The sequence below is a fragment of the Chanodichthys erythropterus genome, chromosome 22, assembly GCF_024489055.1.
Source record: "Chanodichthys erythropterus isolate Z2021 chromosome 22, ASM2448905v1, whole genome shotgun sequence".
NCBI lineage: Eukaryota > Metazoa > Chordata > Actinopteri > Cypriniformes > Xenocyprididae > Chanodichthys > Chanodichthys erythropterus.
This window is the reverse complement of record NC_090242.1, coordinates 1,448,459-1,472,656: the sequence shown is the minus strand read 5'-3', so window position 1 is coordinate 1,472,656 and position 24,198 is coordinate 1,448,459. Positions and strand designations below refer to the sequence as shown.

General features: G+C 34.6%; 1 protein-coding gene across 3 annotated transcripts; it reads left to right on the top strand.

Moving 5' to 3' along the window:
• Window positions 1-307: 307 nt before the first annotated feature.
• Window positions 308-23,313, top strand: slc25a14 (solute carrier family 25 member 14). 3 transcript variants are annotated; one of them, XM_067376431.1, is made up of 9 exons: window positions 308-472; window positions 1,040-1,135; window positions 1,899-2,037; window positions 10,231-10,325; window positions 13,768-13,853; window positions 16,718-16,813; window positions 17,440-17,564; window positions 17,661-17,874; window positions 20,921-23,313. In XM_067376431.1, exons 2-9 carry the CDS (start codon window positions 1,072-1,074, stop codon window positions 20,960-20,962), a joined length of 861 nt encoding a protein of 286 aa, XP_067232532.1. In that variant the 5' UTR covers window positions 308-472; window positions 1,040-1,071; the 3' UTR covers window positions 20,963-23,313. The 3 variants fall into 3 exon arrangements, with proteins under 3 accessions (XP_067232532.1, XP_067232531.1, XP_067232530.1); XM_067376430.1 differs by having other exon boundaries at window positions 309-472; window positions 1,037-1,135; XM_067376429.1 differs by lacking the exon at window positions 308-472 and having other exon boundaries at window positions 1,021-1,135.
• Window positions 23,314-24,198: the final 885 nt, after the last annotated feature.

The following is a 24,198-nucleotide window of genomic DNA, read 5'->3' as shown; positions in this document are numbered from 1 at the left end:
TTTTATTACTATTGAGTGATAAAAAAAAATGTGTAAAGATGAAAATGAAATAAACTTGCTAAATATTGTTTACAATTTCTGATCTCTGACTTTTGTTTTATTTTTGGTAATCCAAAACATTATCTGCTTAAATTAAATATATTTAAATGAGGACCACCCACATTTGAAATCTCCGTTCTTTTCTTTAAAATAAATTTGTTTAAATCAAACCTCTTTTTAAATTACTCCCTCTTGACGAGCAGGGTGACATTGAAAATTGGGAGGGGGTGGGGAGTCTAGTCTCTTTCAAACTTCCGGGCGGGAACTTCCGGTTACGGTGAGTTGAGTTCCTGCTAGAGACACATGATGGTAAACTGAAAGCCGTAGGTGCGCTCCTGGAGTTTGTCTGCGAAAAGTACAATAATCCTACATGTGGTCAAGACAATGGGGTCCAAAATAAAATAACAGAGGTGATTGAAGCACCAAGCCTCAGGTATGTGAGCTCACGAGGTGATATTGCCTAAATGTCGCGATTACTCAGTTTTGTACTTTATAATGGTGAGAGTAGTTCTGCATACCTGGCTAACAGTTACAAGCCGCTAGATGTCCGATTCGGAACCAAGTACAGCGATCTTTCATACTACGCCAAGGTCATAAACGCATTGTATTTATATTAGTGAGTTTGGTCGCAGACTGTTTCTCTTTTTAATTTGAAACGATAACCTAAAAAGTTCAATGTTACACGGTTTGAACAAAATAGGCGAGCCGTTGCTTGCTGTCACTCACCTCCTTGGCGACGGAAGTGGGTGTAAATTCAAATCACTCCGACCAATCAGGATCGCAGATAACATTATTGACAGAGTTTACAACCAATGGAATTTCCGCAAATTTCCTATGGCGCTTGCAATGAATGTTTAATGCGGTTCGTCTTATTCCGGTGCACATTTGTCTATGCATCTGGGAAGACTGGCTGTAACACAGACGGGTAGCGCTATGTTGTACAATGTGAGATTAAAACAACTGGTTTGCTCCTATTTTGGGTTGCTACTGTTTTTAGTAGGACTCCATCAAGCAGAGGGGGCCGCAACAGAAATGGCAAACCTGAACTGGAAGCCGTTTGTCTATGGGGGAATGGCCTCAATTGTCGCAGAATTCGGTGAGTCTGTGCACCTGCTGTTTTTACATCATCATCACCTATTACAGATCACTTCTTCATTTAAGTTTGCATAGTATAATTAATCGGAATACATGTTCATCTCTCAAATAAAAGTGACAGAATGCATATTCATATTTGACAGAAAATATTAGATGTATTATTATTATTATTATTATAATTTTTTTTTTTTGTTCAGACCAATAACTGGTTATTTTTGTGTACGTGTCCAATAGCTGATATAAAGAACCGAGTTTCTTCCTACTTTTTGTTAATAATATATACATTTATCATTAGGTTTCCACAATAAAACTTGCATTCTAAATATTTAACTTGTTATTATTATCATTATTATAATTGTTGTACTGTTATATCAGTTTACTGTATAGTTGCATAACTGTTACATCATTATTATTACAATATGTATTACTTCTATTAGTTGCTTTACTAAATATACTGTTATTTAGAACTTTCAAAGTATTACTTTTAGAATCTCAAACGCTGTATTTGCCATGTTGGACGGATTGTCAAATGAGCCTTGATTTTTAGCAATGTTCAGCAAAACATGACAGGACATGTAAAACAACATTCCCCACCACACAGTGATGTACAAAGAGTGTCTGAAAATAGGGTGGGATATTAGATGACAAATATGAGAGGCAATACACATTTACAACCAAAGCAGCCTGTAGGTAAAGTACTGGTATAACATAATAAAGTACTTATAGATTTGATCTGAAACGTAACCCATAATTAAATCTTGCAGGTACGTTTCCCATTGATCTCACAAAAACACGGCTCCAGGTTCAAGGGCAGACGCACTGTATGGAGGTCCGATATCGGGGGATGTTCCATGCTTTATTCAGAATTGGACGTGAAGAAGGCGTCCGGGCATTGTATTCAGGGTGAGTGCGAATTATTATTATTGAGAATATTATTCAGAAATATTCTGAATGACAAAATATGCTTCATTTGTAGTGTTAGTGTTTACTGTACACTTTCTGAAGTTCAGAGATGTTCCCTTTTTAAAGGTATATTTGTAATCTGTACAGTGGTGTAAGGGTTTTAATCAGCTGATAGCTGTAATAAACTCTAAATATAGATGATATTTAATTCACATGGTCTGCATGAGTCTGTAGAGGAGCTGAGTCAAGTGAAACAGGCCCTCTGCTTTGGCACGCACAGACTGCAGTCATTCGAGTTTACTTGGCCATTTTATCTGTGTCACAGAGCATCTTGTTTTTCCAACCATCTCACATATTACTGTGCTGTTTCTTTTCCTTGCCAGAAGCTTATGTTTAGTAAGTTACAGTCATTTTCTTTTAAAAACACTTTTAAGGCTATGTGTTAATTATTCTTAGTGATTAAACTTTTTTCACCTGTTTCACAATAAATCTGGAGAAAAATAGACTTTGATAGAAAAAGTGTAGACAAGGTGTAAGTTGTTTGTTCATTATTATTGTAATGATATGTGCTTTGAGCTATGGCTTTGAGACATGAGGTAGTTTAACTTGAGCCTGAAACGTACCGCCGGTGGGACAAAAAATGCAAAATCAAATTACTAAGCAACCACTGACAGGAATAACGGGTATCATTTTAAATCTTAGAAACTCAGCTTTTTAATGCATCCAATCATTTTGTTCAACTCTTAATGAGCGCTGAGTCATCCCGCTAAACGAGTGTACTGCCCAGTGCACACAGGTGCCACCTAGCTACAAAAAAAATTAATAATGATAATGAAATTAATAATGACTTTACAATGAATGTAGCCAATTTGATTAACTCATAAGGAGTGCTGAGTTATTTACTGAAAAAAAAAAAAATGTTTTCATAATTTTATATATATATATATATATATATATATATATATATATATATATATATATATATATATATATATATATATTATATATATAAAATATATATAATATATAATATATATATATATATAATATATAATATATAATTTGTACTATGTACTGCACTAGGGCTGGGTATTGAGACACTTTTCACGATTCGATTTCTATTAACATGCTTTGATTATTCTGAATGTTGTATATCAGGGGCCGTATTCACAAAACATCTTAAGGCTAAAAGTAGCTCCTAACTTGCCGATTTAGGAGAAACTCTTAAAAATAATGGGCGTGTCAGTCCTAATTTTAGGACTCCTAAATTTTTGCTCTAAGAATATTTCACAAAGCATTTTAGCGCTAAAACTAGCTCCTAAATCTGTGAAACGTTATGAGTAGTCAAGAGGACTCCTAAGTCACTACCCCGCTAGAAATTTTACGTTCCCAGAACATTCTCAGAACGTCCCCACTGGTGTTGAGTAACGTTCCCATTATGTTCACAGACGGTCAAGATGTGGAGCTCTTTTAAGGTTTGGGGGATGTTATTTGGTGGACCTTCAGGGAACATTCAAGACATTCTCTGAACGTTTAGGGAACCATACTTTATTTGGAAATGTTCTCAGAACGTCCCTGCTGCCTTTGTCAAAAACTTGACTAATAAAAGTGGCTGTTCAAACAAAAACTATTTTCACTTAAAGCTCTTTACAGGCATTTCCTGGATTAATATTATGAAACCTTTTCTTTAAATTGCAAATCTCTTGCATTAAATCATTAACTGACAAAAACACACACATGAGCTAAATGTAACTGCTGTATCACTGCATCAGTAACTACACAGTTACTGTCTTTAAATAAAGCAACATGCAGCAGAACATCAGTGTTTCTGGATCATCACTGACTGAAGCACAGGAGCTACCCTTCAGCACAATGGTGACACATAAAACTCAGATAACACAAACAACATTAAACAATAACAGGGGCTGTATTCACAAAACATTTTATCTTACCACTAAGTTCTCCTAAATAGCAGTAAAAGTTCTTAGCTAAGAGTTTTCTCTTAACCTATTCACAAAGCTGCTGAGACAAACCTTTACTAAGGAATAGACTGAAGTCTTAAGCTAAGAGTAAGGGTGGGGTTGACCTCATTGCTATGGAGTAAACACACAGTGATTGGCTGATGGGGGAGGAGTCAGTGATTTAATCATAGAAATATTGTAGAATGAGGTGTCATGTTTCCATATTAAAAGAAAGGTTTTAAAATACAAATGTTGCCCTATATATATATAATTTTTTTTTTTTATCTATTAAATTATTTGTAAGTGTGAACCCATGAAAACCACTGCCACAGGTAATCAGACAATATTTATTTGTTAAAGATTAATTTTTGGCATCTCATCATAGATTCAAATCTATAAATCAATTTTTTTTTTTTTTTTATTGCATTGCATTTATGAAGAAAAGGTTCAGCACCTAAGGCTCTGTCGCTTTTCCCTCAATGGTGTACAGTGTCTTTGGGTGGATTAGGACTGTTTGTGATTTGGTCTTAGTGACTTAGGAGTCCTCTTGACTACTCCTAACGTCTCACAGGTTTAGGAGCTAATTTTAGCGCTAACATGCTTTGTGAAATACTCTTAGAGCAAAAATTTAGGAGTCCTAAAATTAGGACTGACACGCTCATTATTTTTAAGAGTTTCTCCTAAATCGGCAATTCTGTCCTCCTTTGAAAGTTTTTATCCTTATGCAGAAATTATTCAGACAGCATCATGTAGATTCACACAGACATCAAGATTCTGTGTATGATCCTCAACAATGGTGACAACATTTTCAGATAAACAGATTAACTCTGAACATCCCAAAACAAGCTACTAAAGTCACAAAAAAAAAAGATTTTTTTTGTCACCATTGTTGAGGATCATACGCTGATTCATGATGTCTGTGTGAGTCTTAAAGACAGTGCTCAAAACTCTGAATAAAAAAAAAAAAAAAAAAAATATATATATATATATATATATATATATATATATATATATATATATATATATATATATATATATATATAAAAAAAAAAAAAAACTAATAAAAAAGGATAGAAAAAATGTTGATGCAAAACTGACATTTAACACACTCATAATTTAGACTCTGGAGAAGACCAATGAATCATCAGCACTAAACAACCAAATTCATCTGATCAGACTTTCTCCTGCATCTTTTGCTGTAACAAACATGTTTTGAAAAGTTAAAGCAGCCAAAGAAAAACTAACAAATTAAATAGCAAAAATCAAGAGCCCATCTAAAGCAAACGCTCTCCTCTATAACGGTGACTTCAAACCTTATTATTTTCTATAAAACACACACACAGAAGGCGAAGTTCTTGTGCAACTTTGTCTAAAAGTGGCAAATTGTGAAATTTGAACATTTGGGACATGAAAAATGTCCTCTTTTGGTAATGAAAGTGCTGCAGTTCAAGGTTCATTACATGATTTTAGAGGGACGTTCCAATTTGGTTTATTTTATGGTCACATAAGAACGTTACAAAGAGAACGTTTGGGAAGTTATCAGAACGTCCTATAGTGATAGTCCCCTAAACATTCTCAGAACATCCTGAATGTTCCCTGAAGATTCACCAAATAACATTCCCCAAACCTTAAAGGAACTCCACATCGTGACCATCTCTAAACGTTCTGGGAACGTTACTAGACAACGTTCTTAATATCAGTGGACGTTCTGAGAATGTTCTGGGATCGTAAAATTTTTTGCAGGACAACCGGTCACCTAGTAACGTTTCCAGAACGTTCAGAGACGGTCACTATGTAGAGTTTTTAAGGTTTGGGGAACGTTATTTGGTGGACCTTCAGGGAACATTCAGGACGTTCTGGGAATGTTGAGGGTACTATCACTATAGGACGTTCTGATAACTTCCCAAATGTCCTCTTTGTAACGTTCTTGCATGACCATAAAATAACCAATATGGAAAGTTCTCCTAAATTCATATCGGGAACGTTATTAAATGATCAACAGAGGACCGTGTGGGAACGTTCTGTTAATGTCCCAAATCTCCTATTTGTAACATTCTTTTTTTGACCATAAAATAACCAAATTGGAATGTCCCCCTAAAGTCATATAAGGAACCTTGAACTGCAGCACTTTCATTACCAAAAGAAGACGTTTTAGGAACGTCCCGAATGTTCTGTAAAGGTTCAGAAATTGTATCACCTTTTGAGAACTTTTAGGGAACATTGCGTAAGGTCCTGAGAACGTTGCCTTCTATGTGGGTAAGACCAAATCACAAACAGTCCTAATCCACCCAAAGACACTGAACACCATTGAGGCAATAGCGACAGAGCCTTGGGTGCTGAACTTCTTCCTAAATGCAATACATTTTGATTTATAGATTTGAATCTACAATGAGACGCCAAAAAAAAAATCTTTAACAAATAAATAAAGATTGTCTGATTACCTGTGCCAGTGGTTTTCATTAGTTCACACTTATAAATGATCAAATAAAAAAAAACACACACACACACACACACACACACACACACATATATATATATATATATTTTTTTTTTATACTGTATATACTAGTTTAATTAGTGACACTAGACTATATTTTAAAACCTTTATGGCAACAATATGGCAACATTTTATTTTGAATAGGGCAACATTTGTATTTTTAAACTTTTATTTTAATAAGGAAACATGACACTTCATTCTACAATATTTCTGTGATTAAATCACTGACTCCTCCCCCATCAGCCAATCACTGTGTGTATACTCCATAGCAACAAGGTCAGCCCCGCCCTTTCTCTTAGCTTAAGACTTCAAGTTGGTCTCAGCAGATTTGTGAACAGGTTTTAAGAGAAAACTCTTAGCTAAGAGTTAAGGTAAAGATAAAATAAGATAAAATGTTTTGTGAATACGGCCCCAGATACAGTACATGGCAAATTTTCTAGAGGAAAAAAATCTCTCAATTAATGTTGTAAACTACACATGGGAGTCAGTTGGTACTACATTTCTATAATATTGAAGGTTGAAATTAACTTATTTATATACAAACACTTAAATTACACTCAATGATGTTTTTTATAATAAAAATTGTATAATAAAATTGTGGCTGTCATAACTTGATTTATTCAAACATGCATTAAATATTGAAGAACATAAAAAAAAAATATAATATGTAACAGTGCATATTTATCAGAATGCTGCTCTCTAGAGTTCATTTTTCTAGCTGACTAATGAGTTTATGGTCACTGAATGTTTTTTCTGACGCAAGTTAAATGTGACGTTAAGTGACATTGTTTACAAGCTGTTTTATTGACGTCTTTCCGAGGTTGAAACACTGATTGAGCTATTACATGAGACGTGATACGGATTTCGGTAAGTTTTACTGTATCTTTTAACATGCCTTTAGATGTTCACAAAAGATTATTGCGATTTATTGAATGGGAGGCGCATTATATGTTCTGTTCATTTATCAGCTGAAAAAACAGACTAGACTAATCGGTATCGGTTTGTAAAAATGAGAATCGATTAAAATCAAGAAATTTATATTTTTTACCCAGCCCTATACTGCACTGTCAAAAACACCATACAGCTCAGATTAGACTTGTGCCGATATTTGGTAATGCGATATTGCGATAATGAATATGCACGATATTGTAATCGTCGGCACTTCAGAATACCGTAAATAATTTATTACCAATTATTAATTTTTTATAAGGCAATTAAGAATACTTTATCCATCAATCGTATAAAATGCACAACACCGCTGTATTCTGCGTCAAAAGGACACGCGCTCAGATGTAAACAATCCCAACGTGCCCGAGAAGCACATGGCGGAACCAGTGGAGACGAGCTGAATGAAAGTGCGCGTTCACTCTCTGACAGCAGAGGGCGCTGATGGAACAGCAGCGTGCAGCGGTTACCACGGAAACCGTGCAAACTAAGTAACTGCGCTAGTGAAGTTTTTAAAATGCTTCAAACAGCCATTCATTTTTTTTGTAATCTCAGTTTTGTTCATCACAGCACCAAATACTGAATATTTAAAAAAGACTTAAAAGGATTTTTATTTTCAAACCTAAACATTTTTATATTTTAATCTGGACTAAAACATGCCCTAATGATTAGAAATGTTCTGATTATTTGTTATTGTTCAGTAAAACTTTGAAAACATACAGCTTCATTAGTTAACATGTTAATTCATTATCACTAAACTGACAATAAAAATACTTATAAAGTATTAATTATTATTAATTAATGTTAATTTCTTAGTTACTATTTAATAACATTACTAAAATCAAAATAACTTCTTTAATGGACCTGAGATAAAACTAACAATGATCAATTGTGTTTCTAAACTAACATTAACAAAAAAATAACACTTTCTGTAACAAATGTAGCTGTTGCTCAATCTTAGTTAATGCATTAAATAGAGTAAAGTGTTATGTTGTTCTTTTATAGCCTAATTCTTTTGCATTTTTTTTAAAATTTCAGTCAGAGTTGTTTTTGTTTTATTACAAAAAGAGTTCTTAAACCTGTTAAACTATGACAAAAATGGTTTTGCAACTTATTTTAATATCGTGATAATACCGTATACCATGATAAAAGCTTCATCAATTAATCGCAACATGAAAATTTGATACCGTCACATGCCTAGCTCAGATAATCATATGTCATATGTCATTTGAAAGGCCTCATGGAGTAGAATACAACAAGCATAATTGTTTTGGGAGTTTTTGTATGTAAAACCTTGCAAGACCAATATTTAATATAATGATGCGCCATTTATGTCACGTTTTTGCTCCTAACTTCATGAAACATGATCAGATTGTGGAAATTTGCACATTATTTACAGCAGATTCTCACGATTAAAATGAGTCCAACATAATCCAATTAGTCGAGTTTTCTTTCAAATGATACCAACCTTTTTACCAGTTACAAGTCTTTACTTGTTTATATGTCACTTAGAAAAAACAACTCTGAAAATGCCTTTAGGGCTTAAGGGGTTAACGGCCTCTGCACCTTTAAGTCCTTTTTTTTTTTTTAAGAACTTTTATTTTAAATCACTAAATTCCAAAGGATAATATCACACTTGTTATTCTGCTACATTTCACAAAAATATCATTCCTCATTATTTCAAACTATAGAAATCAAGACCCTCTCTGTGATGCAATAGCAGTGTTTGATTTGTGATCAAGCTGATTCTTTTCAGTGAACCTGTTGAATCAGTTTGCAAAGCGCACTGAACGATTAATTTGTGAATTGGACTCATCCGTTTGCAGTGGTCCTCGAGTCAACAACTCAACAACCATTGCCAGTGCCACCAATGGTCCCTACGATCAATTTAGCTCACAATGCTTTTGAGAAATGCATCCCTGGTCAGATTGAGTCTCCAGTTAACAATTCACTCAGTTGTTCATGTCTAACTGTGTCTTCTGTCTATATGTATGTATGTATGTATGTATAATATATATATATTTGTATGTTGTATGTTTCTATTATTTGCCACCACAATTATACACAGTTTGTATTTCCCAATTTTTTAATACTATATGGTATGTTTTGTCATTTTCACTATTTCACTCTGTTTGAACACTTGAATTATCAGTAACTTAAATGGATATTTTAGTATATTGAAGTTCAATGTTTTTGAGTTTTTTACTAATAAAACGTTTGCTATTTTCAGATCAATACATATTAAATGTCTGCTCTAATCGTCCTGTCTATTGCTTGCTAGAGTAAATAATAGACATGATTTATCGATCAGCACTTTTTAATTTTAATACTTAAGTACAATAAAAATCAAGTTGTTTTGTACTTTTACAAAACATAAATTTGAAAACTAGTACTTATACTTTTCACTGGAGTAATATTTTATTATGTTTACTCAAGTACTTGATTTGTTTACTTCTGTCCACCACTTATCACTACACTTTGTGTATTTTGTATGGACAGTGTTTTTCAGGGTAAATCAAATCTACTTCTAAGTATAAATTTTCCTGTGGTACTATGGTGAAATATTTTAATTTTGTTGAACCAATTTGCACAAAAGTTTGCATATGTGCTTTGCATGATTTTGTGTTTGTCTTTTAAACAGCTTGCATATGAGAGAGCATGTACTTGTTAGTCATTGCATGGTCTTGTGATGTGTTCAGTATGTCATTGAAACTAATCTATTTAGATTTCCATTAACCTCAGAATTGAAATAAAGCAATGACCTTGAGGTTGTGTATTTTTTATTCATAGAATTTCACCTGCGCTCCTCCGACAAGCTTCCTATGGAACAATCAAGATCGGTACATACAACACACTGAAGAAACTGTTTGTTAGCCATCCTGAAGGTGAGTTTATAGGATGAATCCTTTGATTATATGGTTCATTTCATACCATATCTTTTCTTCTCAGTACCACATTTTTGTAATTTGAGAATAGAACAGAAAAGCTACAAAGCTTTAAAAATCATGTTTGGCACTTTGATGCTGTTAGCTTCAATTAAATGACTCATTAATATCTAACTAATATCTAAAAAAAACATCTCTGTGACATATACATTGCCGTTTTAATGTTTGTGAACCCTTTAGAATTGTATATATTTCTGCAAAAATATGACTAAAAGTATCATCAGATGTTGGCGGTAAATTGCTTGATCTGTAACATACTGTATATTTTCAATTAATTGATGACTTAAACTTATGTTTTGGTCTAATAAGAAAAGGTCAAACAGACTTATCCATTATGTCATAGTTGGTGTAATAGCTAGGTCAGAGTGACTGGTCAAATGTCAATAGATAGATGAAAATAGATACATACGGTGTTGTTTTGACACCTTTTAAGAGAATATTGCAGATCTTGCGTTATCTCATGTCTGCAGAGATGGAAACAGACATATTTTGATACAAAGGTACATCAAGTTCAAATTAGCAACAAATTCTGAAAAACTCATCGCTTCTGCAGTATGTGGCAGGCGTCCAATATCTAACAAAAAATGTCAACATAACCTGTCACTTTGGAACACTTAAAGAACAATTGAATATATCAAGCATACATATTCTTAAAGATAAAAGAAGATGCAATGAAGAATAACCATAAATAAGTACAATAAAGAGTAAATACTTGAAAATATGATGAGGATTAATATATTGATTAGGGGGGCATGAATATATGAAATCAAAGTTAATGTTGATAAATAATAAGCCTTAAATGATTAAATGATTAACATGAAATATGAATAAAATGCATGAATATGAATATTGACCATTTTGGATCCACCAATATCTTAATATCCTTCTAAGTTCTCATTCTTAATAAACTTTTCTTTTGGAGTCTTCATTTTTAAAGTCTTATATGGTTCAATCTCATAGATATAGGGATATCAGTGAAGTAATGTAGTTACAATACAACGTATTTTAATTTTTGGTTGATCTGACACGGAATGACCCTATGGGCCTACATTATATATTATCCACTATCGATCGTCATTAAGTCTCTTTTCTTGGTGATTCCTTAGTTATTTTGTTGTAGTTGACATTTTAATCAGGCTACTTGATTATCAAGTTAAATTCTGATTATCAAGTAAAATTTACTGGTATTTGCGCCATTATTTACCGCCCAAAAAAGCATGTCTTAAACCAAATGCTAATTTGCGCTGCTCTTGGTAGATTGCGTTGGTCATTATGGAAATGATCTGTCTGCGTCGGTGTGCTTTAATGTGTGCATTGTCAGTAAATCACCCGCAGAACTTTCCACTCCCATTAGTGCTTTTATGGGATTGCGCTCATGCTAATTTGGCCTGCTTAGTAAATCTGGCCCTAACCCTATTTTAATTAAAGTTGGTTTATTTCTAATCTGAGATGATGAAAGCAATAACATGCGGTTTAGTAAGCGAGTCTGAAAAATTCAGTTCTCATTAACTGCTCTTGGGTGCAAGTTCCGTCATTACAAGCACAATTCAACAGATCTTGTGACCATAGTTGGCTAATGATGCTTTTTGGAAACGCGCCCTTGATTGATTGTGTTTTTGCTTCACTAAAAAGAACTGTCACATAAGAGCAATTTGTTCAGGAACTGCACCGAATTGTCTAGCTGTATAGTTTTTGATTCATTAAAAGGGTTAGTTCATCCCAAAATTTAAATTTACTTGTGTTGTTTCAAATCCATAGCACTTTTGTTTCTCTATGAAACAGAAATATGAAGTTTTTGATGAAATGTGAGACAATTCGGTCCCTCCATTGAAAGCTCATTGCACCAAAACTTTGATGCTTTATAAAGAGATTATTAAAGTAATCCATATGGATCAAGTGCTTTTATTCAAGTCTTCTGAAGAGACATGATCACTTTACACATGAAAGACATCAAATATGGTGAACAGAAGCTCAAATGTGCTTGATTGACATGCTTGATAAAACCTCACTGTTTTTTTTCACCAGTGGCTATTGCATGTTTGGTGGTTTTAAGTGGATGGTGAATATAAACACACAATGGATATAGACAACAGGGTTTCAAGGAGTATGTATTTTTGATTTAAAAAATAATAATAATAATAATAATAATAATGTAACGTTTAGCTATTTTTTTTTTTTTTTTTTTTTAAACACCATTACGACAGTTATGCCACAAGCCCAGCTCTAGCAGTACTGTTCTAGAAAACAAGGTGTAACCACCATCACTAATGTGCGGTCCAAACAAAAGGTGCTGAAGCGGCAGGCAGACACGTCTCTAGCATTACCTTATCTAGTGCTGGCGCCAGCGGATTTCCATCTGACATGGTACAGAATCTTCCCTTCTCTGCAAACACAGACTTTTGATTGCTTGAATCCTTGTGACAAACACTCAAAGCAAGGTCACAGCTAGGCCTTTTTTATTGTATTGAACAGGCTGTATTTAGACTCTTCTGGCCAATTTCTATTGCTTTCCCTGCATTGTTTTCCAAGGATGTTGCCACTTTGTGTCAAATGCTTATTTTGATACAGGCTTTGCCTGCTGGTGTGGGGGTACCAATGCCCGTCCTCCTGCCAAAATGGCTGTTCTGACTGTTGGTCACATTGATCAAGGAATTACTGTAACTATTGATCTAAATTTGATCCACACTTAAAAAAATTTTCTTTCTCCTCCTGTCATCACACCGAACTCTAATCTCATTAATTTTTCTCTCTTGGGGTCTTTATCATTGGTGCCTTGCTCTATCAAGACGAGGTGCCACATCTTAAAATAGTGAAACAAGGCATTTACCAAAAGAAGGCTTTAGTGAGCTTTAATTTAGTTAATCTGTTTTTTGATTATTGCATGTCTTTCTTACTTCTGTCTAGGGCTGGGCGATATATCGAATGCTTTTGTCACGCGCATTTCGTCAGTAAAGCCGGTTCCCTGATTGCCTCTAAATCGCCATCACCTGCTTTCAAATGAAGCGGCATTTTAATAGACAGAGCCGTAGTTCACTGATAAGCCACGCAATATCGTGTTCAATATCGATATGAATCGCCGTCGATATTGAACGCGATATTGCGTGGCTTATCAGTGAACTACGGCTCTGTCTATTAAAATGCCGCTTCATTTGAAAGCAGGTGATGGCGATTTAGCGGTAATCAGGGAACCGGCTTTACTGACGAAATGCGCGTGACAAAAGCATTCAATATATCGCCCAGCCCTACTTCTGCCTTATTAATTTGAATAGTTAATCTGCTTAACGGTTTTGCTTTTTTCTTGTTTTTTTTTTCCCTCTGAATCTTTAATGAAACATGCTAAGGAACATTCTGAACCTAATGGATGCTCTGGTCTGTTTTTCAGATGAAACTATGGTGATAAATGTATTTTGTGGGGTGGTGTCTGGTGTCTTGTCCTCCTCTTTGGCAAATCCAACTGATGTGCTAAAGGTACGTAAAATCTCCTCAGAAAAGCCACAACAAATTTTAGTATAATATTTATTTATTTTTTGATTTTAGAGGCTAATATAAGTAGTTGTTTGTTATCCAGTATCCAGGGTAAGATGATGTTTATATAAAAATATGGAAAATTTATTATTGAAAATAAATACAGATTAGAAAATAGATTAGTTTGATCCAAAAACTGAAATATTACTACAATTTAAAATCATGGAAAACCTATATTTTCAGCGTCATTGCTGCTTCAGTATCACATGATCCTTCACAAACCATTCTAATTGATTTGATGCTCAAGAAACGTTTATTATTGTTGGCAATGTTGAAATGGCAATGTTGCCGCTTAATATTTTTGTGGAAACAGTAATTTTTTTCAGGATTTTTTGATAAGTAAAATAAGTTCAAAAGAGCAGTATTTATTTAAAATAGAAATGTATTATAATATTATAATATTTATAAATGTTTTTACTGTCACTTTTGATCAATTTAATATATATTAGTGGTGTGTGTGTGTATATGTATGTATATATTATATATGTATATGTATGTATATATTATATATATATGTATGTATGTATGTGTATATATATATGTATGTATATATATATATATATATATATATATATATATATATATATATATATATATATATATATATATATATATATATATATATATATATATATATATAATATTTTATCAAGGAATCGTGAAAAAAAAAAAAAAGTACACAACTGTTTTCAACATTGAAAATAATCATAAATGTTTATTGAGCAGCAAATCAGCATATTAGAATGATTTCTGAAGGATCATGTGACACTGAAGACTGGAGTAACGATGCTGAAAATTCAGCTTTGCATCACAGGAATAAATTACATTGTCAAATATATTTAAATAGTACACAGTTATTTTAAATTGTAATAATATTTCACAATATTACTGTTTTTTACTGTATTTTTAATTAAATAAATGTAGCCTTGGTGAGCAGACGAAAACTTCTTTTAAAAACATTAAAAATCTTAGTGGTTCCAAACTTTGACTGTACTGTGTATATGTGTATATATATATATATCTCACCTAAAGGATTATTAGAAACACCATACTAATACTGTGTTTGACCCCCTTTCGCCTTCAGAACTGCCTTAATTCTACGTGACATTGATTCAACAAGGTGCTGAAAGCATTCTTTAGAAATGTTGGCCCATATTGATAGGATAGCATCTTGCAGTTGGAGATTTGTGGGATGCACATCCAGGGCAAGAAGCCATTTTTGTACAGTGAACTCATTGTCATGTTCAAGAAACCAATTTGAAATGATTCGAGCTTTGTGACATGGTGCATTATCCTGCTGGAAGTAGCCATCAGAGGATGGGTAAATGGTGGTCATAAAGGGATGGACATGGTCAGAAACAATGCTTAGGTAGGCCGTGGCATTTAAACAATGCCCAATTGGCACTAAGGGGCCTAAAGTGTGCCAAGAAAACATCCCCCACACCATTACACCACCACCACCAGCCTGCAGTGGTAACAAGGCATGATGGATCCATGTTCTCATTCTGTTTACGCCAAATTCTGACTCTACCGTCTGAATGTCTCAACAGAAATCGAGACTCATCAGACCAGGCAACATTTTTTCAGTCTTCAACTGTCCAATTTTGGTGAGCTTGTGCAAATTGTAGCCTCTTTTTCCTATTTGTAGTGGAGATGAGTGGTACCTGGTGGGGTCTTCTGCTGTTGTAGCCAATTCGCCTCAAGGTTGTGCGTGTTGTGGCTTCACAAATGCTTTGCTGCATATCTTGGTTGTACCGAGTGGTTATTTCAGTCAAAGTTGCTTTTCTATCAGCTTGAATCAGTCGGCCCATTCTCCTCTGACCTCTAGCATCAACAAGGCATTTTCACCCACAGGACTGCCGCATACTGGATTTTTTTTTTTCCTTTTCACAAAATTCTTTGTAAACCCTAGAAATGGTTGTGTGTGAAAATCCCAGTAATTGAGCAGATTGTGAAATACTCAGACCGGCCCGTCTGGCACCAACAACCATGCCACGCTCAAAATTGCTTAAATCACCTTTCTTTCCCATTCTGACATTCAGTTTGGAGTTCAGGACCACACCCCTAAATGCATTGAAGCAACTGCCATGTGATTGGTTGATTAGATAATTGCATTAATGAGAAATTGAACTGGTGTTCCTAATAATCCTTTAGGTGTGTGTGTGTGTGTATAAAATGTGTATATATAAAATATGTGCAAACTACTCATTAATGAAAATGTGAAACGTATGATAACCCTGACATGCATACAAAATAAATCGACAAAATTATTGAAAATTAGAGCTGCACGAATTTGGATAAATTTAAGAAAAAAGGTTTAACAGACAAAGCCGAAAGCCGAATCATTTAGAAATAAGATCGCGTGTGTGATAAATCAAAATCACAATCTTTTAACCATTAATTGTGTAGCTCTATTGAAGATAGACCAATGTTATAATTTCAAAATGCCACATATTTTGTGGCCAGTTACAGACCAATATATAGTCCACTACTTGTACATAAAGCTTTGTCCATACTTTCAGACATAAGTCTCATAATTTGTGTTTTGTCATTTAGACAGAAAAACATACTTTACGCAAGTACACAAACTCAACTACAAGTGCTTGGCCAGAACGCAAATTTGTTTTGAATTGCATGCTAACAAATTATGTGCACTTAAGTTAATAACCGAACTGCTCTCAGCTGTGTTCGCATACTTGCGTAAAGTATGTTGCCCATCTTATCTTTATCCTAACTTTTATTTTTTACAACACAGACCACTGAGCTTGTTTTATTTGATGTCCTGTTATTTCCCTTGGCTTTATCAGATTCGCATGCAGGCTCAAGGCAGCCTGTTACAGGGAAGCATGATGTCTAATTTCATCAACATTTACCAGACAGAGGGCACTCGAGGCCTGTGGAGGGTGAGTGCTTTCATTATGTCTTATCTTCGACATCAGTGGTGAGTTTTCAAAGCATGTGTGTTAGGGCTGCACAATATTGGGAAAAAACTATTAATTTTTTTTTTTTTTTCTGTGATATGAAAACAGTTTCACCAGATAAAAAGCTCTAATTGGAAAGAATCATGATTAGGGTGATTTTGTCAGTGACACGAGAACGGAATTCGGTGTGTGTGTGTGTGTGTGTGTGTGTGTGTGTGTGTGTGTGTGTGTGTGTGTGTGTGTGAACTGCATGCAAGTTCTGAATTTAGTTCTTTTATGTCTCTGTACGCTCAAATGGTTTAAAATTGCTTGAATGTTTAAACTGATAGGACCTAAAACATGTGCAAATGATAAACTTTCGCTCTATGATGGTTAAACACTGCTTTTCAAACTGTTTTGCCTGGTCCATATGGATATACTTGACAACGCACATACTGCAATATGACTATCACAGATACACACAACGCTGTATTAATGCTAAAACAATATATAGTGCAGCCTAATGTGTGACCATCGGCTGTTTGAATTACTCCTTAGCATTCCAGCTTCTTAAATGTAGCACATTTATTGGCTTTGCTTTGATACAGTGATGTCTTTATTGTTATTAGGGTGTCATTCCTACTGCACAGAGGGCAGCCATTGTGGTTGGTGTAGAGCTGCCAGTCTATGATATCACCAAGAAGCATTTGATTCGTTCAGGCCTCATGGGAGACACGGTGTTCACTCATTTCATGTGAGCATTTCTAGCAGTACTTGCTTGTTGTTTTAAAATTTGAATTTGAATAAAACATTGACCTCGTAAGCCATATTGTTTCTTCTGTTTATTTAGTTCCAGTTTCACATGTGGTCTGGCAGGAGCACTGGCCTCCAATCCAGTGGACGTGGTGAGGACACGTATGATGAATCAGCGCGTGCTCGCCGGTAACCCTCTGTACAAGGGCACCCTGGACGGACTCATGCAGACCTGGAGAAATGAAGGATTTTTTGCTCTTTATAAAGGCTTCTGGCCCAACTGGCTGCGCCTGGGGCCCTGGAACATCATTGTATCCTTTATTAATAAAACACTTTGTTTTAGGACTTCAAAGGGTTAGTTCACCCAAAAATGAAAATTATCCCATGATTTACTCATCCTCAAGCCATCCTAGGTGTGTATATGACTATCTTCCTTCAGAAGAACACAATCGGAGATATGTTTAAAAATATCCTCGCTCTTCTGAGCTTAATAATGGTAGTGAATAGGGGGCGTGATTTTGAAGCCAAATAATATGCATCCAAGAAGATTGTGTTCTTCTGAAAGACGATAGTCACATACACCTAGGATGGCTTGAGGGTGAGTAAATCATGGGATAATTTTTTTAATTCAATTTTGGGTGAATAACCCTTTTAAGGGGTTTTTCACACTGGACACGTTTGCTGCGGTCCAAGCCAAGTGCGATTGGACAAAATACAAATGCAAAACACAACTGAACAAAAGCACAAATACTGCTTTAGGTTTTTCAGGAAGATGTACTAACAGTGGTATTCAGATTAGTAACAGCCTACAACAGTCGTAATCAAATATAAAATAATACTGTTGTAAAAAAAAATTAGACTAATCCTTATTAAAACTACAGTTTATTCTTTCAAAAGCAGTGAGTGATTTTATCTTTCTTTTGTTGTTTGATTTACAATAATGACTGCAGCACATTTATTAGGGTGCTGTCACTTTAAATGCTAATGCACGGATCCAGTATACCAGTGGTCGGCAATAGGCCGATGATATAGGTAGGTAGGATGAACGCGTAGTTGTCGTTCCATTCTTCTGTGTATGCCCTATTTTCGCTGTCAACTTTCCTCTTTAGAATCTTTGATAGTGCCATTTTCTCTCACCAGCTAGCTTAAATGTTAGCATCACTCCGCACATGACGTAATAGCATACCTCCAGCAGGCAATTTAAAAACAAAAAAAAGCAGTTTAGTAGGCTACGTGAGGATGCCAAGGAATTAATCTCAGTGTAAAAGTAGGCTACGTCAAATAATTATTACAATAAGTTAGGCTCCATTGTGTAACAAGCAAATAAAAATGAGACGCATTTATTATTCACAATATAGAAAGAGGAAACAAAACATAGTTTTTTAAGATCATGACTCAAACATGCCATTAATGGGCATATACCAGTCCTCTTTTATTTTTTGTTATTTTTATCCATTCTGTATCTCCCACATATGTGTGTGTTAGCAAGGCGGTCTGTGTTGCAAGTTGGTGAATGAAGATACTTGCCAGGTCACTACTCCACTTTATTAATTTATCCAGTGTAAAACCTGGACACTGCCACACAAATGTGGCTTTTAGTTAAAGGGTTAGTTCACCCAAAAATGAAAATTATGTCATTAATGACTCACCCTCATGTCATTCCAAACCCGCAAGACCTCTGTTCATCTTCGGAACACAGTTTAAGATATTTTAGATTTAGTCCGAGAGCTTTCTGTCCCTCTATTGAAAATGTATGTACGGTATACTGTCCATGTCCAGAAAGGTAATAACATCATCAAAGTAGTCCATGTGACATCAGAGGGTCAGTTAGAACTTGTTGAAGCATCAAAAATACATTTTGGTCCAAAAAGTAACAAAAACTACGACTTTATTCAGCATTGTACTCTCTTCCGGGTCTGTTGTCAATCTGCGTTCCCGACTCCGCAGTGACGCTGCTGACGTATGACGCTGCTGATATGTTATCTGGTGCGCCCGAGCTTTGTTTACAGTCTGAGGGAGACGCACACTGTAAACAAAACAACCTTCGCAAACATATCTAAGGATTTCGACACAGAGGAAGACTTGCATTTTTTTGCTCAGCCATAATTATTTGAACCCGAATACACGGACGAAGAACTAAGTCGTGAACGCAGATTGACAACAGACCTGGAAGAGAAGACAATGCTGAATAAAGTTGTTGTTTTTGTTATTTTTTTGACCAAAATGTTTTTGATGCTTCAAAAATTTCTAACTAACCCACTGATGTCACATGGACTACTTTGATGATGTTTTTATTACCTTTCTGGACATGGACAGTATACTGTACATACATTTTTCAATGGAGGGACAGAAAGCTACGGAAGCCCTGAACCGCATGATGAAAAAAAAAAAAAAAAAAACTTGGTAGGGAGGGAAAAAAAATCGAAGTTATCTCGTTATTTCAAGATATTAAGTCGTTATAACGACATATCTCGTTATTTCAACATAAGTCGTTATAACGACATATCTCGTTATTTCAACATAATAACTCTTCATTATCTATCAAGTATGATAAAGGACGTGCATTTTCTACTGCTTTATAAACATGCTCTTAGGAGACAGCTGATTACAAGCCATTAATTTGCTCACTCTCGCTCGTATCCAAGGTAAATCATCACCAATGTCATCCCCTACATGTTTTGTTGAAGTAATGACGTCTTTGACTAAAACGCACACACAGGTTACTTTACTTCTTGAACAAGTGTAGACACGAGTTTGAGTTGCTTTCACATTCACTCAAATCACGCACAGTTCCAGTGGAACCACATAGGTTTTGGTACCAGGTTTCAGGTTTGGTACCGTGGTGCGCTTCCCCAATCCACATGACCGCTTTCGCATTCCAATTTTTCATACAGACTGTGCTTTGTTTCGAACTAAACTGCCAGTGTTGAAAGCACCCTTAGAAATGTCCTTAGTTTTGTAGTGTTTGCATAGTCCAACCACTAGAGGTCAGTACACTGCAACATGAAATAGATGGAGATATATATATCTCACACACTCTTAAGAATAAGACACCACTGGTCGTGCTCTGATTTTGATTTACTAAAAAGATCTGGTTCATATAAATCATTTGTGTTTGATTCAGGCTACACTGGCTGTATTGTATGTTTGTTTTTGTTTGCTATCCCAACACATTAAAATACAGGTGTTGAACTTGCTTTTATAACTCTGGTAAATATGATTTAAACGTCGCTGCTAAAAAAAGTGTGCAAAACAGAATTCATATTGTGAAATGAGCAAAAGATTTGTTTCTGTAAACGCATACCCTGACAACAAGCTATTCTTGTATATTCCTGTGATCCTTGACTTAAGTTTCAGTTCTTCATAACCTTTGAGCAGCTGAAGAAGCTTCCATTGTAGCTGAGTCTGTGACTTCGCTGAACTGTTTGTGTGTGTTTGTTTGTGTGTGTATGGAGCTTCTGTCCTTTGCATTCACCATCCCTTCTCCATCACATACCTATAAGTATGTTTACTTAAGAACTTGTTTTATTCTGTTCTCATTTGTGTTGTACATACTTGACATATATGTAAACACACTCATTTTTGCACCTAAATGCTTTATTTTTCACTCCTGGCAGCTATCTGTCCATCAGCGCCATGTTCACAGGCACAGTGGTGATATCATAATATATGCATAGCCAGCTAGAAGTCACACTGGTGAATATTTGAGGTAAAGCGCTATAGCTGGAAAACATCAGGCATAGTTTCTCCTCACTGGCTTGAGAGCATGGCATCATACCATAATGCTCGTTAAGTTACTAAAGACACCTCCGCTGGGTGAGAATGTAGAGCAATAGTTAGTGTATTACTGAATATAAGCAGAGGTTATATAGGGTATATATCAGATCCCCCAGGAATATTTGAGGTCAAAACACTCCAAATTAGACATTATCTTTTGTAAGTTAAACTGTTCAGATGTAGACACCACTTCAATGACAAATCTTTTGCTTCATCTGTGGACTGCAGATATGATAGGAAATGTCCATGTTACAAACTTGTATACAGGTCAAATTAATACCAAAGGAACTAGTAAGGGGGTGATGTGACCTCACATCCTGGATCTTTGAACTCAATGGGCCTTATTCATAAAACACAAGAAAAATTTTAGTTTAGCCTCAATCATTCAAAAGTCTGTTCTTGCTCAAGTTGTCACATTTAAATCAACATTGCTTGTTCTATAAGGCCCAGTGTGCACAGAAAGTTTCTTTTATCCAATATTATGTCTAAAACTTCTGAAATGATTCTGGAGTTTATGCTTGAACATGCACAGAATTTAAACACTTGTACACAAGATATGTACTGTTTTTATTCGTTTGTTTTTGCAGCGATCTCTTCGTCACGTGAATGTGTGTTTGTAGTTTGTGTTCTAAGAAGCACATGCAAAATGTTAAATATTTTGGCAATTGTCAAGTGTGTAAATACGGCTACTGTATGATAGAATAAAATAATAGCATATAAAGTTTTTTTTTTTTTTTTTTTTTTTTTTTTTATTAGATTTTGTGGGAAGAGGGGTCTGTAGCATTTTGGGTGCTTGCCTCCTTTGCCAAAGTGGACATGTTTTGAACCAGAACTGCACTGTTGTTGCTGAGTTTTTAAGTGACATTATTATTATTATTATTGGGAAAGTACTGTTACATATTTATCATTGTATGTCAATATATTTCAAGCCTTACCACTTCCTGCTTTTGTATTTATGCCTTTGCCTGATCGTTTTATGCCTCTTGGTGTGTTAGCCAAACATGAAGGTTTGAACTTCTGCTATACTGTACTGTAAACTATCTCTAATCAAACATTCTTGCTTAAGTTATATGGGCAAACGGTCCTTCATACAAGTTTAAATGGCTTAATGTATATGTAATGCCTGGGTTATTCAAGGGTTTCCTCTTTAATATACTTGCTTCTAATTCTTTCCCAGACTTAGGCTTTTGCTAGATTGGTCACTACAGCATGGTGCATGATATATTCCTCTCTGGATAACTTTTGAAAATGCTTATTTCATTCTGTAGCAAAGACCAAGAACCACATTAACCAATGTGCCAGTGTTTTTATTTCAATATACTGCAAGTCACCCACAGATCATTTTTTGTTGTTGTTTTTGTTTTGTTTTTATTTGCAGATTTTCAAAATTATTTTTTATTTAGCAGATATTTGCTGTTTTATTAAATGAAATGTTCTTTTGTGTAGATGTAATTTTAAATTTGTGGGGGTGTTCATTTGGACGTATAATGGAAGTCATGATGAATGTTCTGATACAATGATGACAATTGTACAATTTACTGCCCCAGTTTTCTAAAGTGTGAGTGTGTGTGAGAGAGAGAGAGAAAAAGTTGGTATAAAACCAAATAAAATCCCCAACACTGCTTTTTTTTTTTCCCCGAAAATTGAAATTCAGCCAATACCCATTGCTGGGTATTATATTTGCTTGGAATTACCAATTTCCTTGTGATCCACTCTTTGGTTAAGTGTCTTTGAACACAAACATTACTTATTATGATCTTTTGGTTGAATAGACAATTAATTGTTTTAAGATTTTCTTTTCTTTTTTTTTTTTTTCTTTTTTTTTAATAATGGCTGGTTTAAATTTTGCTTTGTCTGATGTAACTGCACCTCGATAATAAACACAGTGTTCACTGAAAGTTGGTTGTTATAGGTCCCATTTAGTCCCTTGAAGGCATATGAACAAACAAAACTGAATTGATGAACACAATGTGAAAAAAGAATTGTTGGTTTAACTTTTAAGTTACCAGGTTGCCTTAAAATTTTGAGTTCATTGAAATACAATGAAGGCGATTGGTTTAATCAACAGAAACTAAAATATTATTTTATCTGAACCAAATTATCTAAGTTGAAGAAAAAAATTTGATAAATCATAAATATTTTTTACAGTGCAGAAAACATACGGTTCTATGATGTTTGAACCTGTATATACTGTAAGAGGTTTCTTCACAAGTTAATGCAGCTCATGAGGTTACAGTCATTTGATTAAAAAAAAAAAGCATGATGCATCTTTTGATGACATCATCATAGGGTTGCAATCAGGCATGGAAGAAACGGTGCATCTCCATGCCAAGGGTTGAACTACAAAAATTTGGACACATGCCCAGCTCTTTAACCATCAGACTTACACCTACATGTCAAGTTTAAATCGGATGTAACTAGTGTACAATCTGTATAATTCAAAGGTATTTTATTATTTTTTTTGTTGAAAATATTAAATTTGTTAGGTTAATTATAAACATGAAAAGGGTATAGTTTCAAAGAACACAAATTTTTGGCTGATAGAAAAGTTTGGAAATAAATTCCTTTCTATAATGTTTGAAAAGTCAATCCAAAACACACTGCAATAAACACTTCCAAAATAAGTGCATAATTGTTTCTTCAAATTGATGACAAACGGGGCAAATTGGTGAAATACTGTTATTGAACTCTGCAAATTTATAATATACTGTAACAATTATGAATCATTTTATTATTCATAGAGACTTTTAAAACTTTGCTGGATTTATTCCAGGAAAAGAATGCAAATAGAAGCTCTAATTGCTTATTAAAATGAAATGGTTGCTTTTTAAAATCTTTCAAAATAAAAAAAAAAATTG